Source organism: Sparus aurata, chromosome 17 (genome assembly GCF_900880675.1).
Source record: "Sparus aurata chromosome 17, fSpaAur1.1, whole genome shotgun sequence".
NCBI lineage: Eukaryota > Metazoa > Chordata > Actinopteri > Spariformes > Sparidae > Sparus > Sparus aurata.
Genome location: NC_044203.1, coordinates 24,929,810 through 24,948,073, shown reverse-complemented (window position 1 = coordinate 24,948,073; position 18,264 = coordinate 24,929,810). Strand labels below are relative to the sequence as shown.

The following is an 18,264-nucleotide window of genomic DNA, read 5'->3' as shown; positions in this document are numbered from 1 at the left end:
GGGGGAAACAGGGACAGCATAAAAATGGAGAGTAAGAGAGGAAAAAGGAGAGGAACACAGAAAGAAAGGTAGGAGTTGGATGATGTCAGTGGAGCTGGTCTGAACTGTATTCAGTGAAGTGTGTAAGAGTGCTGAGGTGTCAGTACAGTCAAGTGTGTGTGTCCGTGTGTGTGCCGAGCCTCTTCCTACACTGACATTTCTTCCTCTCCCTCAGAGCTGCTCCTGTCCCCATTCCCACAGCCACGTCACAACAACGTCGCAGCCACAAGTCCCCCCCCTCCCGATGTTGCCCTTCAATGACCAGGGTCTGTCCAAGGCCTACCACAAATCACAAGGCAAGGCAGGGAGGGGTGGGAATGCAAACCACACACACACTTTTTTTTTTTTAAACGGAGCAGGATATGGCTTGTGCAGGGCAGAGCAGGTGGAGGCCATGCAGAGGAGGTGGATTAATGATGGATGGAGGAGTGGAGGGTGGAAATTAGATGAAGAGGAGGAGGAGGAGGAGGAAGAGGAGGAGAGGGGCGCGGAGTGAGTGAGTGACAAAGTGACACAGCGGAATGACAACTCTTCCTGGAAGCCATGAACGTAGAGCAGGGGGACAGATTGGCACCCATCTCTGCACTGCTGGAGCACCCGTCGGTCCGACATGAGTGTCCATTTTTACTGCGGCACTGCCGGTTCAGTCACGTCCGCCACATTACACACACAGACGACAAGAAGCCATATCAAGTTTATATCTTATACTATATACTTTCTTAGAGTGCAGAACGGCTGAGGAAGGTATGAGTAAATCTAGGGCTCCACTACCCAATGAGCAGTATTTCTGTTTGTGCATCAAAACTCCAGAGAGAAGTACCGGTGTCTAAATCAAGGTTGCAAAGACGTCCCACATGACTTCCTAAGTAATATAGCGCTTGTTCTCTGAACTTGCACTTCCCAGTCCCTCGACATACCTCTGCAGTGTTATTAGTGCAATATTTTAAAGAAGGCATTTGAAGCGCAACAGATGCAAGGGCTTATGCAGAGGGGGAAGCTGCCAGGTAACATTAAGGTAGGGTACTGTTTGGTTTTTTAATTGCCATCATAAATCGGAAACGTTCAAAGTTTTAACACCAATGTCACCACTACAAAAACAATGCTTTGGCTTGACTCCTAAGCTTGTGGAAATCTCTAGAAGTAGTAGCCTTATAGTATTTAAATGTACAAGCTACACTAGCAGCCGTACAGAACTGAATAAAATACAGCCCAAAAGTAACTAAATTGTTACATAAATCAGAAAGTATTACATTAAAATTAAGGAAAAAACACCAAGAATCAGACTATGCATTCAACGCCAGCTCTCAGTACTTGGTGCCATGGACACATTTTAGTCAGAACTCCAAGTACTGAGTTGATACCAGCGCAGTTAAGACACTCCTAGCGAGTATAGCCTCTAGGAGAATGGTGACAGTGGTTCTGCTTTGCATAGACTTTTCAGGGCCATGGGTTCAGGGCTCTAAGTGCTTTCTGGGAGTATGACGACTCCCCACAGTCCCTGTGAGCGTTTTCCTCATGAGGTCATCATCTATAACTCAGTGGAGTACTGAACTGACACTGCCTGAGTTAAGGGTCAGGCTCCACCGATGTGGTTTGCACTCATTGTACTGTGAAGCATTTTGACTAAAATCATCTCAGAATGGAGGTTATGGAGGTCTTCTTCAGAGCTTTAAAGGAGTAAACCGACTTGAAGAGGTGAAAGCCGATGCCTGAATTCACATTATTTGCACTTTCACACAGTTCAAAGCATTCGAGATCGAAACTTATGATGCATTTTCTATGAATCCATGTCCTTTTTCAAAATCCTTTTTTAATGTTGTTTATTCTGTTTTGGTAATTTTGCACATTTGGAAGCACATAAATAAAATCTGTGAAGAAGTCACTTCGTTGTTGAAACTTCTTATTGAATAAAGTCTGTTTATTATCCATCATTCGTTCCTGCTTTCTTCGGGTTTGAGCACACAGGAAACACAATAAAACCAAATAAGTCGTGGTGAGCAAATTCATTTTTAATTTAAGTCCCTGATTGAAAGTGATCAAGGATCCTTAGCTAAGCTGAACATCCTTTTCTGTTGCTTGAGCTTTCCTTTCCACTCTGTGCACTTTCCCCAGCCGCTGCGGAGGATTAACAAGTAGACGCTGCTCTTGAAATCCCTGCCTAAATTTGAAAGTAGCGAATCAGACAGATTTTTATTGTCATTCCCATTTGAAATCCAACAGAAGCCGGCCCCTCTTGTTAAGCGTACAGAGAGCTGACAGAATAACTCTTCTACCACTGATTCATGTCAAGAGAGAAAACGGTCGTCGACTGCCGACTACACCTGCGCTCCTCCATTCTCTTCTCTTCCTTTTCATTTCTGCCACTTCTCTTCTCTCCATCTCTGCCAGCACTTCACCAGCTGTCTCCTGCGTCTCTTCCAAATCCATTTTCCCTGCCATCCCTCCAATTTACATTTGTGTCCCTGTCGTGTGTTGCATTTCTCTCTGCGCTTCACTCTCACCATATGCCTAGGGAGAAAAATTCTCATTTCTTGGGGATATATTTTCCCATCCTTTCTTTCAATTTCTTCCACCAGCTTCCCCAAGCGCACTGCCTTGCTCTACCCTACTCTTCTACCCCCGAGCGGTGCTAAACATTCCTGTTCACACACATGAGAGCGAGAGCTAGCCCTCAGTGTCCACTTGTAACGGGAACACAAGAAATGCATTATCACCTCGGGCCCCGCGGAGCTCCGGCACATGCAGCGTGCCAACAATCTCTGTGCAAACTCCGGGCTGGATGCTGCCACATCAAAGAGAATTATCCTAAAAATTCAAATGCAAATTCTCCCCAAATTCCACTCATCCAATTATTTTTAATGCGTCGCTCAAGTCAGTTCACATGCCTCTCTCTCAAAGTCAACGCTGGTAAATCCTTTTGTGGATGATCATTCATGTTTTATTCTGCCCTTCTGGAGACAACACTTGAAAGATTCACTAGATAGATGTAAAAGGAGCCACCTCGGGCTCCCAGTGCAGGCCCACCACAGACCCCGACACATCCTAACAAAGCACCAGTGGAATTTATTTAAGTAGGTGAGGAGAGGACATCTTATAAACACATGCTGTTGGATGAGCCAGCAGAAAAAATGCAATATGCATGCTGTGTGGATAACGAGGGGAAGAAAAAAAAAAACAGTAAAACAAACATGCATAACTACAGTAACTGTGCCCCCACACCACTCCCCTCCTCTCCCCTCCCCTCCCGTCACACACACACACACCATACTGTGGAAGCCAAAAAGCAGCATGCTCCTTATGAAGTCACGTCCAGCACGACCGTAAGCTCCAAGTGACCGCAAGTAATGAGGGAGATGGAGCGGAAGTAATGTCTGCTGCAGCCTCCCAAAAACACGCATGGTCACATACACACTTCTTGTACACACACACACACACACACACACACCATTATGGTCGTCAGTGGTCTTATGCTGGGATGGGCTGCACCTAGAGCATAGCCTGGTAGTATTGCCTGTCAGCATGTTAACTTATTGAACAGAGCTGTGTGTGTGCGCACGTGTGTGTGTGTGTGTGTGTGTGTGTGTGTGTGCACGCTGGCGAGTGTGTGCTAATGAGGGGTGGGCAGGGGGCCAGTTGCAGGCTGGAGGGAGACTTGGCTCCATCAGACCTGTACTCTGGCTGTTTTTCGCATGGCCGGAGACACACACTGACAGACACAGACAGATACAGGCAGACACACACACACACCCTCAAACCCAATGGAGGAAAATGGCCAAGCTCCTTGCCCTTGAACTGTCTCCTTAGATGAGTCTGAAAATGGAAGTGAATGCACCGAAATGAGAGGAAATCTCTTTTCCGTTGACCTGGGGAGCCCCTCGGACGATGTGGGGGATTCTTTTGGGGACATGTAACTTCTGAACCACCCCTTTGAGGAACGAAGGGGGGGGGGGGGGGGGGGGGGCGAGAACAAGACGGAAGATGGAGGGAATCTGGGTTAGCCACACACGAACCCCCCGAGAGAGGAGCCTGCAATGGAGGGATGGATGGAAGGATGGAGACTTCTAAGCTGTGATTAAGGAAGAGCTACTGGTATTTAAGAGTTAAGCTTTTGAGAGAGAGTGAGATAGCCTTGCATGAGCAGGAGAGAGAGAGAGAGAGAGAGAGAATGCTTGGGGCAGGAGTCTCTTCTTTGAGCAGGGAGATCAGCGCCAGACTTGTGGAGGCTGAAAGACAACCTGAGAGAGATAAGGAGGATGAGGAGAGAGCATATGCTAACCGAGAGGATGAGAGATGCAATGAAAAGAGCAAACTGCAGCGAAAGAGATAGTGAGAGGGAGATAAATCGAAGGAGAGAGGAGGGGAGAGCAGGATAGGATACGTTTGCCTGTCTGACTAAGCAGCAGGATCGAAGATGAGAGGAGGAGAGGCAAGGAGAAGAGAGGACATCCATCCCTCTAGCTGCCTCCGGGAGCACAGGACACGACTGAGGGCAGAGGACACGGGCAAACACGCACACAAACACAAGCTAGTGTGTAGATCCATGTGTGTGTTTGTGTGTCATGCAGCTGTGGGGTAGAGAGGAGTGGGGGACCTGCTATGTAGCAGGTGCTGGCCATTTCACGCCTGTCGGCCCCTCTTAGCCCTGTTTGTCTACATGCATTCACATTAGCCTCCACAGGTCTGCTTCCCCATCTGGAGTCATTCCACATCTTTCTCTCGCTCCGTTTCGACCGTCATCAACCCTTTCATTTCTCTCCAACCAATACTGACTCAGTCTCGCTTTCTTAAGGCTTCTCGCCATCTCGCTGCCTTCTGCAAACCTCCTTCCCTCTGACACTCGCTGGTTGCCTTCGTCACCTCTTAACTGCCGGCGAATTTAGCTCACATCTTATCCTCCTCCTCCTCCTCCTCCTCTTCTGCCAGTGAGTAAGAGAGGAGTGGGAAGGAGGGAGGAGGAGGTGGCCGGCCTGCGAGATAGAGCGGGGAGATGACAGAACAGGGCAACTGTGGGAAGTTCAACACTGGCAGAGACAGGAGAGAGCAGAAAGAAAGGAGAGAGGAATAGGGAAAAAGGAGAAAGTGGGATGAAGAATGGCAGTGGAAATGTAGGATAAAAGACAGAGCGAGAAGGGAACGGTTGGTGGAATGAGGAGAGAAGCAGCCAGGAGCTGAAGCAGCAAAGGGTGACTGATCCGCTCTGAGAGGCTTGGAGACAGACAGACACACACGCTATGCTGTGAGATAGCGGAGGCCAATAGCGGAGGAGATAGGATGCAGTGGCACAAGATTCCCATGGGAGTTTTAAATGCCGTCAGCATCCTCGCTTTCTCCCTCCATCCCTCATGCTCTCTCTCTCACTAAGTGTGAGGATTGCATGCTGGCACTGATTTATCTGGGTGCACATTTGGTGGCTTTTCACTCTAAAAGCAGCAGTCTCCATCTTCCTCCCCGCGCTCACAGGATCTTTGTATCTCCCCGGCTTGTTGCATGTAATGCACAGCAGGAGATGGTGACATCCTTTGTGCTACAGAAGGCTGTTTCACTACGAGGCGGCGGTACAGAATGGCCCCAGAGGAGTGGTGACGCATGCTGTGGCACCATGACGAGCCAAGGGACTTGAAGAAAGATGGGGGTTAGAGAGAAAGAAAGAAATGAGTAAAGACTGGGGAAAAGGACAAGGGGAAAAAAAGAAAGGAAATGAGGGCATGAAGTAGCTGGGTTGCTCTTAAAGTGGAGCCACTGGAGAAATGCACTTTTTTCCCCCATTACGGTTGAGGTTTACCCCCATGTCAGCAGGAAGTAACTTCTGGCAAAGTGCAGGCATACTACAGAAGAGTGGAGGTGGATGTATTTTGTATGAGGTGAAACGCAGAATGAACCCAGATGAGGGGTTCAGCTAAAACTACTGAGGAACAGAGGGGAATTGAAGGAGAGACTGTTCTTCATCTTCACCGCTCTGCATGGCTAAACTCCCAGACTTGAGTTTATCACAAGCTAAACAGCACGCAGACAGATGCCTACACCTGAATACACACAAATGGGGACAAGCAAATGCGCACACACAAACACAGACAGAGTGTATCAGCACAAGTCTGGCCTCGGCTGAACCCAAGGCGACACAGAAATCCCCTTCAATTCAAAGTCAATGGCTGTGTCGCTGTGAGTCAAATGTATCACTTTTAGTGATTACAGCCTTATCTTCAAGACACTGTCTCTAATGAACACTGCTCATTTGCTCCGCTTTAGTCCATCCTGTCATTACTGATAGCCAAGGGTACTGCTGAGAAGCTACTCGGTTCGCTTGTGTGATCGTGACTTTCGGAGGTTGGAGGGGAAAAAAAAAAAAGAGAAGGTAGGAGAAAGTATCTGCAAGAAGGACTAACTAAACTACCTCTAAAAACCTTGTGAACAACCACTTTGTAAACGCCATGTGATGTTCAGACAGACCTTGGGTACCTCTGAGGCAGACACACTTTCATATTACAGAGTTATTGAGTGCATGCAAAGAGAAATGGGAAAGTGACGTGCATTCTGAACAGGACAAAGAAAGAGAGACAAGAAAAGCAGACACCCAAAGCATGCAAATGCATGCACACACACGCTCTCAAACAGTTACACACATTCTTAATACACACACACACACACACATACCTTATGGACAGAGCAGCTGGACCCTTTAGCCCTACACTACACACCCAGGACAGTCCCTCAGCACCGAATATGTCTGTTATGTGTGTGTTTATGAGACATGTGAGGCGGAACAAGGTGAGTCCCCGGAGAAAACATGAGAGCTCAGCACACCAGGAAAATGTGTTGCATGTGTGATGAAAGTGCACTTGGTTCCAGTTCATCAGTTCAGAGGATATAAATGTTTTCATATACAAGCCAGGGGAAGGTTTAGATGATGAACGAGACCCGAGTGAGCCACAAATGTGTTTTTCATTTCGTTTTCCAAGATGTTCACTGATTTACTGACACATTTACGCTGCACAATTTATCAGTGTTTTAGGACGTTTGCAATTTGTGCAAATTACACTTCATTTTGGATTTAACCTACTTAGAGCGGCTGATGGGTGGATTTGTGATGACAGGCGCAGTTCTAATGCTAATTCATCACAAAGAAGTGCACAAGAAGAACATTTCGTTGCTTGCTTCTTTCGTCACATAATTGTGCTCCGAGCAGGTCGAAGCACGTTTCAAATGTTATCTGACCTACATCTTGAGGAGTGTTTGGGCAAATGCTGACCTGTAATTCGTATCAAACTTGAACACGCACGATAAACACATCAACAAGGAAAACCTTTATTTACAAAAGTTCTTAAGCAGTGGTTCTGAAATTAACACACGCCAAGCACCAAAAGCGGGTAGATTTTCTGCATGGTGTGTAAATCTTTGACGGCTATCTGCCACACTGGTCTGTAAATGTTTGCACCAAACCATTAATGTAATAAAAAACTATGTTGAGAGTCGCGTTTTGGCGTCTTTCAAAGAGCGCACTTCTGTCGTCTGGTTTCGGGGACTTCATGGTGCATTGAGGTACACCGCGTAAACTTAGAAATCTATACTCAAACGGCTTTTCAAATGGAATTTCTATGTTTTTGTTGTTTTCCTTTGTTAAAATACACAGGAGCACTTTAATATTTGTTTATTTATCGTTAGTCTTATCGTCATCACAATACTAACAGATGTTATCGCACATCACAGATTTTCCTCAGAGTGTGCAGGTCTACATGTTGTGTAGTTGTGTATTCGTTTTTGTGTACATGTGTTGGGTTGTGTGTTCGTTTGTGTCCTTTAACTCACCTCTAACTATGGCTGTGACCTGGTCCTTGCCGACGCCGATCCGGTTCTTGACCTCACAGACAAAAGTGGTGTTTACAGCGTCGTCCACCTTCAGTACCTTCAGTTCGTTGCCGTTGATCTGCACCGTGTCTGGCATCTCTCCTGAAAGGCTGCAGGGACATGAGCATAATTGGCATGTGAAGGAGGGAAAGAGAGCAAGAAATGAGAAAAGGATTCTGGTTTACACAATGAGAGCAGTGAGACAGATGTGCATTTACAGAAATGTGCTGTATTGTGCAATGTCATCAAATTCCACTAATCTTGATGGGCAGTGCAAAACCAATCAGTTTTCCCCTTCCTCAAAAGGCAATCCATTATCACACATTGGAGGAGAATATGATGGGGACATGGGGGAAAATCAAAACTGCTGGTGCTAGGCCCAAAAATCTCATCTCCCCCATTTGAAATTTCCAGATTTTCCCTTTTTTTTCCAATTTTGACACAGTTATGCTAATAGCTGATAATACAAAAAGAGTGACAGAGGGAGTCATATTGTGCGTCTCATTATGTGAGGGTTAAATCTCAAATCACAGAGTCCATTATGAGAAATTACACGGTTATCTCCATAATCAGAGCACAGGGCTGTCGTGGCAATAATAAAAGCGCTGATTACATCGCTGTGGACCTGGGACTGAAGGGTGAGGAAGGGAAAAATGAGAGAAAGAGAGATAAGAGAAAGAGAGACAGAGCATGAGATAAGATCAAAAAGAAGCTGGATGTGGGGATACTTACGTCTTCCACAGGACAGAGAGCGCGACGGGGTTTGCAGTTGCCTGACAGGTGAGCATCACATTTGTCCGACCCAAGTACCAATTATTGTCGTAACCCACTATTGTCACCTGAGGGGCGTCTGCAGGAAGGACGGATGAATGGCAGAAAGGGGGAGAAAAAAATAGCAGCGAGTTCAATTAGTCACCGCAATCATGTTAGAGTGTGAACAGCAGAGGAATTCATAAAATAATAGGAGCTGGGGTGTGTGTGTGTGTGTGTGTGTGTGTGTGCCTGTGCGGTCTCTTACATTGAACAGCTAACTTCAAGGGGAAGCTCTCAGGTTTGACCTGGGTCCTGTGCGCCACCACGCAGCTGATGTCTTTCCCGTTGTCTGCCGCTGTGGGGACCATGCGGTACTCGCTGGTCATGGTCACCGTGTTGTCAGCACCCGCCTTAGACACAGTTGTCCCATTGCCATTGGCTGTGGTCACCCAAGAGATCTGAGCAGCGGGGCGGCCGTCCAAGGACTCGCAGCGTGCTACGACGACCGGCTTAGTGCCCGCTTCCACTGTTACGATGGAGGCCGAGTTCTGAGGCTTAGCTGATGGAGTGATGGACGGATTGAAGGGAGAGGAAGAGACACAGAGTGGCAAAGAGAAGATTAAAGGATGCAGAAATAGATAAAATGGAAATAAGACAGCTGAGGGAAAAGATAATGTGCACCATTATCGATAAACAATTTGAGTCAGCAGCATGGCGAATGCAGATCCAAAACCTCAATCTCCAAACGTCTTCTGTCCCCCCAGTCACCCCCTTGCCTTCTCTGTCTGTTTCCTCTCCAGAGACTGCATTGATAAACAATTACGAGCGCCAGTGCAAACACACCAGAACCCTAAATCTTCTTTCACTCTCCCGCCATTCCTTTAATCTATTCCCTCTCTATCCCCATCACCCTCCATTGATAAACAATTTCCCTGCCTGGTCTAGTGCATTTCCATACACAAATTCTAAATCGCTACACGATCTCGGCCATCCACACCCCCCTCCTCTACTTTACCTCCGCCCTTATACCTCCTCAATTTCCGTCTCTGATACTAGAGCGGGATCAGAGGAGAGCAGGCAGGACAGGAGCTGACAGCAGGCATGACAAGCAGCCAGATCAATAAAGTGCCTGAGGGGAGGCAGGGAGGCATGATGCGTTGGAGGGAGAAGAGAGAGCAGCAGAGGCACTGGTGCCGGGGCCAAGGTTAGACCAATGGTTCCATTGCATTAACAAGAACACAATTGATCTGACAATACCACTTATATTAGCAATTAAGCCGATCTGGACATGCTTTTAACCTGCATGCTACCTCTGGGGGAGGGAGAGAGCTCGACAGACGGATGGAGAATGGTAGGTGGTGAGTACTTTTATATTTATGTATATTTAAGTAAAAGCACACACTCACTGTAGACAGACAAGTGACAAATTGAAAAAGTAACAACTGATTCATTAAGTCTCTAGAGACTCTACTGGAGACGCAAATGCTGCCAAACACAGGTTTTTGCCAAGAGACACACTAACTGAATTAATAAAGGCAGTACAAGATGTTTGGCCTGTCCTCTTGTTATAAATTGCTTTGACTACTCATTCTATTCATGGTGCAGAAGTATGGAGAAACTCTCCAACTATAGATCTTTCAGAACAGATTAGTCTGGAGCTGTGTTGGGTTTCATTCTTCTGTGTCTGACAAAGAGCCAATTTAGGCTTGAAAACTGTTACTTTTCTATTTATAATTAAAAAAAAAAAAAAGATTTTCAAGGGGAACATTTAACAATGTTGCATGTCCTTGGGCAGCAGAAACCTGTGGTGGGTTTTAACCCAAGTGCACACGTCAGTAAACAACAATTCCAGCAGCTTGGGTGTTACCCTTGACAGACAGAGACATAAAACCACTATAATATTTACAACCACAGAGCTTCTGTGTATCTCCAAGGCTTGCTTTTAAAAGGTTGGGGGAAGGTTTTTAGTGTATACCAGGCTGGAGTTAATATTGCAGAAATGCAATATCATGAGTAATTTCTTGTCTTAGCTCCTTGCGGCTAAAAATTGAAAGTTACCTTGACAAATTAAAAAAAAAAACGGTCAAATTGTGTCTCATAGGAGGCTTGGAAGTGTAAGCCTGTTTTAGTTTTAATGTAATTTTAATTCTTTAATAACTGATGTTTTTTGCCAATTTAAATGACAAAGAAAAGCAGCTAATCTTTACATTTAAGGCTAGAACAGGCAATTATTTGACATTATCGCTTGAAATAAAATATTACTGAAATTATTAATCCAACCTCAAAGTAATTCGCAAAGGATTTCTTTACAAATTGAATCGACTAATCATTGCAGCTCTTTAGTTACCTCAACATCTGCATCTTTTCTATATTAACATCAACCAGCGGAATTACAGCAGGATCTTGGTCTGATAAAATATTCTTCCAAAGATCGCCTTGCATCTGGTGTTTTGATGGCCTAATACCAGTAGATAACATTGTGTACTGTAAAAAAAAAAAAAAAAAAAAGGCATCCTTTCAGACTCAAGCTTTTGTGTTTATTAGCTGTAGTTTTCTGACAACACTACCTGCTTCTGATGGTAGTTTCAAAGTAAACCCAAAAGGCTGAGACTGAAACAAAGCCTCTGTTCTTTGTTGGAGAAACATTATTCCTCATGTTGAACATCAGTGGATCTCCTGGTTGCTGGCCGACACATCAGTCCAAAATATCCCATAGGTGTTAAAATGGGTCGAGACTGGGGTGACTGTGATGGCCACGGCGTATTATTTACATTGTACTCATCAAATCCATGGGCCTTCATGTGCCACGTGGTCGCACCTTCCGCTGTGTTCTTCTTGTAATTTGAGTCTTGTCTGTTACAAGAAACCTTAAAAAGGCATTATTACAACACAGCTGTGTTGAAACCACACGAACACACTGTGACCCAACATATCCACATCGTATGACTTCTGATGAAGAAATGCCCCAAGAAAACGAAAGAACACACTTCAGAGAGCAGGTTAACGACAGATTTGATTTCAAAATGATTGGTCACGTTTGGTAATGCTGTTAACTCTGTCAAACGAGGCCTGTCCATACCAAATATCACTGATGAGACAACAATTACATTGCGAGCAGTAGCCATCAAGGGAAACTTTTCAAATCATTTTTTTTTCTCCGTTGACCTTCTTTCTAAAGTGTGCTCTTCCATTTTCTGGAGGCCTTTTTTCTTCAGAAGTCATACAATGTAGATGTGTTTTGGTTTTAGTGTGTTTCTCCTGCATGTTAATACAGCTGACACGACATTATGGCACCAAAGCAAGTTTCACTGATGTCCCTTCCTCATTTTTTAGCCTTCTTGTCCGTGCAAAGTGTTGAAACACAGGGAAGTCACCCACTTTGAAGCCTTGAGCTTGTCAATGTTGAAGCCAGAAGAGACCATATTTTCAGGAGAGGGTGGAGCTGGGGAGGAAACTGATTTGCTCTAACTGAGAACCGGTGGAGATTTTGTGGTAGCCACTCATTAGTCATAAGGTAGCCACCCCCCCAACGCATTTCCTGCTTTAACGTCTCTTTTACTGTAAATGGGACCATAATTTGTGAGATGAACATAATGCTGTACTGAGGAAGAACTGAAACTAGTGATTGAGGCCATAAACTCATGGGTTAACTGTTTACTGAGGTGATAAAACGAGTAAAGACAAGTTGGGTCATCTTCTCATAAGCAGTTGGACTTCTTTTTGCATGAAGGCATTAGAAAGACTGCAGGTTTAAAGTACTTCCACATTAGGGTTAGTTTTTAGACTCTGAATGGTCAATGGTTTGTACACAAGCGGTATATAGATTATCTGTGACTTACCCAGCATGACCAGGTGTGTGATGCCTTGCTCATTGCCACTGGGGTAGGTAGCATACTCGCAGATGTACCTCCCCTCGTCGGTCATCCTAACCTCGCTTATCTGGATGGAGGGACTGGCCAGGCTAGGGGGACTGGGTGTGAAGCTGACTCTGCCCTTGACGGGCGAATCGGGGTAGTTGGGGTCGAAGTTGGGGTGAAACACAGCGATGTTGATCCTCTCGCCCTCCTTCGGCTCGTAGATCCACGTCACCTGCGGTGGAGGAGGCACAGGGGTCAGCAGTGAAGATGCGTACAGTGACTGAGGAAAACAACGGCCCTCATTTATCATGGCATTGATAAGCGACACTGGAGGGCTTTGTAAGACTTCAACATTTTTGCTGTAAACTCCACGGGGCAGCGATCACAGCATCACAATCAAATAAGTGGAGCAGGTATGAATATGGATGTGAAGCTTTTCAGGAGCGGGCCTGTCTCTCTCTCAGCTGCTCTTAGTGGAACCGAGCAGAGTTGTGCACATCCCACTTCAATGAGATGCAACTAAGAAGTGTTTCCATTACCATATTCAATTCCCTAAAGCAAAATGAAGCTTAGTATTGTTTGTTTGGAGTAATAAAACATTAAGCCTAAATGCAATAAAAAAAATAAAAAAAACTATTACTAGCCGCAGGATGATTTCTGCAGGCTATGATTTGTTAGATTAAGGTTTAATGTGCCGGATAAACAAGGCATCTGGACTTGTATTATATCATTTAATGTTTTTTTTTGATTGCAATGAATCGCTCTCGTCCACCTGTGAGACTAACTCTCACACACGAGCACAATCAGTTTGATGCATAATTGACGAATGCTTTATTTCACAGAGAAATAGCCACATGTTTAGTCAAATATGAAATTGTGTATTCGCTAAATGTCCATCATCTGTTCGCTTGGATTGTGAATGCAAATTGTAGTCCTGAGCAATTGCAACAAATTACTGTGACAAGTCAGCACAATGAGCTGCAATTTCGGGATGAAACAGACATTTTTATTAGAACCTCACACCACAAACCCAGTTTAGAGTTAATACGAGTGCGGTGGTATCCAGTGGTAATCAAATCCTGACTGAAAACAATGAAAACAATTGTATCACAGCAGTATGTGTATCTGACCATTGTGAGCTGAATCCCGGTGGCATCCGTAAAGGCACAGCGCAGGTTGACTGTCTGGCCAGGATACGACGACACCTCCGGCTCCACCTTCACCCGCTGACCTGAGGCTCCTGGGAGGAACAGAGAAAGAGAAATATTCATCAGCTGTTTCCTTCATTCCCAAACTAGGAAGAGGTGTTGAGGAAACGCAGCAGAGGGATCGTGTTGGTACAAAGCCTCCTGATGATAAATGAGGAGAGTGTGGAAGTGTCTGGTACAACAGAGGACAGCATTAGTGAACCCAGGCAAGTAGGCCAAGAGTCTGGTATCTCTCTATGATTGTGCGTCTGGATGGAGCGGCTGAACAAAAAAAAAAGAGGATGTGTGGTGAAAAAAAAAAAAAAGGAACACCAGTTCTCTTTTGCACTAAGGTCATAAATCATCTGGATGGGTTATGCTTTTCTATAGCCTGCCATTTGCTGTGCCGACACATTCCTGTGTAACAGCAAAGAGTCAAAATAAATACGCTTTTCTTGGTGTGTTGTGTCAGTGGGCGTGTGAGAAACAGTAAGAGAGAGGGAGCTTTAGAACGACAATCTGTCCGTGTATGCGAGTGTGTGTGTGTAATCCAGGTCTCTGTGAAAATGTAATTACTTGTATGAGTAAGCGCGCATTAGTGTATGTCAGCAAGATGGCACCTGTTTTAAGTAAGAGTGGATTACCTGCGGATACACAACTTCAAATGTCTGCAGCCAGGGCTACGTGCGCGAACGCGTGTTCGCTCCCAGTGTGTTTACCAGCAAGCTACACACGTTTACAGCACCAGTGAAACACAATTTCCCCTAAAGACAAACAATTACTTGCAGAACTAGTTCCACCAGTTTGTGCTGAGCCAAAGCTATTGTGTTGAAACTAATATGATCTGCAGGCCTGATGGAAAACACACACACACACACACACACAAACAAACACACGCATGCACGCACACAAAAACATGAAACCCATAGGCTAGGAGATAAGAGGAAAGGCCAGCGCTGTCTTTCTCTTTTGACGAGCAATAAACACCGCACCTTCCTCTTCTCTGGGGAGATCCGAGATATCAATACGGAGGAAGAGGAGAGGGAGGAAGGAGCAACAAACTGAGTGGGAAAGTGGAGGAAAACAAGCCTTTCCTAGAATAACACCAGCTCTCGCAGGACCAGCCCAATTTACAACCACAAAACAACCCCCTTGTAGCCACAGAGGAACCTCCGGACAACCACTAAGCAGCCCGTGGGAGCAGCACAGAGCCTTATTGGGCTGGAGAGAGGAACAGCTCGCTTGTTTTTTTCCCTGTCATGGACACACATATCTGCACAAGAGGACACAAAAAAGCATGCGCATACACATTCATACACATGACAGCTTTATTGTCGAGGCCTGTGATCTTTCAGATGTCTACAGCATTTAATGAGGATCAAGCTGCAAGTCTCCGTCAATCTACCTGAACTGGTCTGACTAACAACAGATGAGCTTTGGGAATGGGAGCTGTACTCTGGTTACCAAACGGTGTAGCACTGATAGAGTAAAGGGGATGAAGGCTTATTGAAGCCCTTCATTACTTGTCTTGATTGGGGGGTATGGATCAGGCCTGACATGTCGCAGGCTGTAAAACAATGTGGCACTAAAGATAAAGTTACCCCGCCTCAGGTTTCGCCTGTTTGCACATGTGCAAATTCACACGCAAACACATGCAGAGCGGCTGCGTCCACACACATTATGTTGGGGCAGAGCCGAGCTGGACCTGTTGTCTGTCATTGGGAGGCAATAAGAGGAGAGCCAACGCAGGTCAACTCCTGCCAGAGCTCAGATGAGAGACAGGCTGGCCTTATGAGACTCTATACAGCCCCGGGGAAATGAATATTACACACAAGACATACAGAGACTTGCACGGCTTCATCTTCCATGATGGTCCCCAAACCCCAGTTCTGAGGACTCAGAGCGTCTGTGTCATTAGAACAGCAGACACAGAGAAGAGAAGTCAGCGCGTGCATGCGCGTGCGAGTACGCGGACACAACAAGCTTTTGGAAATCCTTAGGCAAGCGGCATTTGAAATAGTAATTGTCAGTATAAATATTTAGAGAGCATTGGTCATATAAAAACAGAAAAGAGAGAGCGTGGAGAGGCGGGAGCAGAGAGGAACTAAGGGAATTAGAGAATAAAAGACGGTTCAAGGGTACGACTGAGAAGAAAGGAAGAGCGACAAGAGAGGGAGAGAGAGATGGAGGGAGAGAACTAGAGGGTTGGAGGGGAGGAGAGTAAGAACAGAAGCCTTGTGTCACCGCTGCTCTACTTACAGTAGCTCTGCTGCCTGCAGGTGACAGACAAGAAACGGCACGAAAACCAAACGCACATGAACAAACAAACACGTGCACACACAAGCTGCCCTCTTCAGCATCCTCCAAGTGGCTGGATGTCACCATCATAAATACTGTCACCTATCATTATGTCTTTAACACCCACATGATGTGCGCACACACACATTATGCTGATGGTGCTGCGACAGCCCTGCCATATTAACACAGTTCTCTCTGATCCCCTGCCTGGTCACGCTGACATTTCCATATTTCCCACCGTTCGTCTGTGCAGACGAAAATTAATCAGGAAGGAAGCAGGAGAGAAAGTGTGCGAGGAGGATGGAAGGATGAAAGAAGGAGACGAGAGACAGCCTGGGAATGCCAAAGTGATGGAGGATAAGAGCAGAGGAGGGGCGGGTGAGGGGGTGTAAAGGAAAGTGGGGATGAAAGTGTGTGAAGAGAATCGGTGCTAGGAATAGAGAATGAAAGAGGGAGCGAAGAGAGAAAGTGGTGAGAGAGGAGGAGGATCTCAAAGAGGCGACGGTGTGAGCTATAAACAAGGTTAATAGGAGACGGCTGAGGGACAAAAGAGAGAGACATTTAGATGAGAGAAATGGGAGAAGTGAGAGAGGAAGTAGGTGAAAGAAAGACCAAGAGCGAGGCGATGGGAGAAACTAAAAATGGAGAGGTGCGAGTGGGGGTGATACAGGTAGAGAGAAACAGGCCGAGGAGAGGCAGCTGAGGGGAGAAGAGCAGGAGGTGGTGTGGAGCAGCGAGCGGCAGGTTAGACACCACACATGACCTTGTGAGAAACAGTGTGGCTGTGAATAGAGAGATAGAAGGAGGGGGGGAAAACACAGCAACATCGTGAATGAGCCAGAGGAAGCCAGAAAGCAACTCAACAAAAACTACTCAAAATCCTAATTTGCTCTGCAGCCCATTTTAGCCAGCCGTGGCTTATGAAACGAACATACGCTTATCAGCCTGTGTCCGCCTGCCTCGCTGCCTGACTGAGACGCCTAATGGCATTCATGTCCTCTGCCTGATCCCTGCTATAGTGGAGAAAAGCACGGCGTCAGGGGGACAGGGAGTGCAGGCCATCACCTAAAATATCTAATGGCCTTCAGAGCTCACTGACTCTCCGCCATTTCATCAAGCTAGTGGCTACGCACTGTCAGGTGGGCTAGAATGAAGCTTTCCCATTCTCCATGTTCTTAAAGATTGCTTCCTCGCACATATGGTATGTGTGTATGTGTGTGTGTATGTGTGTGTGTGTGTATGTGTATGTGTATGTGTATGTGTATGTGTGTGTGTGTGTGTGTGTGTGTGTGTGTGCAATTCTGAGCGAGAAAGAGATAGAAAGAATGTGGGTGTGTTTTCCTTTGGCCTTTCCAGTGCGCTGCTGTCTCAATAAGCATTGTGGGCTTTCATTATTCTTCCAGGTTGGCGCGAATTTCTCCATTTCCATTATTCTCTTGTTGTTGTTATTGTTATGCCCACCCTCTCCACTCCTGAAGAGTAATAGCTTTGATACAAGCAGTATGGAGTGCAGGCTGGAGCGTCACTTTTCTGTACTGATGGAATCTGTCTTGGATTTTTTCTTCCTCAAACATAATCTTTTTCTGACAGGGGAATTAGAACGATTCCCAGCCCACCTTTCAGACTTGATGACTTCACATGCTGAGTTTCAGGACCTGAGGGTGGCTCTTGTGATGTAATGAAATGAGTTTTTCCTGATTCCGTTAGACCCATTTTGGTCAGACTTCACAATACTGTGTGTGTCTCTGCAGGCTGGGTGGCTTAATGTTGCCTCTGACAGTAATGACGGAAACACGTAATCATGAGTACTGGGTGTGCACAGTATGATGGAAATCTGCAACATGCAAAAACACTGTTTAACATGAGTTGTGATAAATAAATAATAGCATATTAAAGTGCCCATATTAAAGGAGACATATGGTGCTCGTTTTCAGGTTCGTAATTTTATTTTGGGTTACTAACAGAATAGGTTTACTTGCTTTAAGGCTCAAAAAAAGCATCAGTTTTCTTTTAGCTGACCTGACTGATGAGTTGATGGACAGACATGAATTATCGTTAAAGCGAAACCCTCGCCAAAATGCAACCTAGGCTTTTTTGGTGAATGTACCCGAGTCAATCCTTCGTATAAAACCATTATTACGACGAAAGAGGCACTTTTATTTCCGTATATATTTCGCACTATAGCAATAGCATTCTTAAAACACTAAGAACGCTCGACACAACATGAAACTTTGCTCGTAGTATCACCAGTATCTCTACACAGGAACACGAGCATTGAGAACACCATT

The 18,264-nt window shown here is 45.6% G+C and overlaps 1 protein-coding gene across 2 annotated transcripts in view; it reads right to left on the bottom strand.

Annotated features, from left to right (window-relative positions):
* Positions 1–18,264, bottom strand: part of LOC115566855 (nectin-2) — an 85,081-nt gene that overhangs the window by 39,752 nt on the left and 27,065 nt on the right. For both annotated transcript variants that reach the window (XM_030392884.1, XM_030392885.1), the window contains exons 2-6: positions 13,622–13,731; positions 12,474–12,723; positions 8,900–9,193; positions 8,614–8,731; positions 7,843–7,991 (exon numbers count right to left, since the gene is read on the bottom strand). In XM_030392884.1, coding sequence (XP_030248744.1) covers positions 7,843–7,991; positions 8,614–8,731; positions 8,900–9,193; positions 12,474–12,723; positions 13,622–13,731 — 921 coding nt within the window. The remainder of the gene's footprint in view (positions 1–7,842; positions 7,992–8,613; positions 8,732–8,899; positions 9,194–12,473; positions 12,724–13,621; positions 13,732–18,264) is intronic.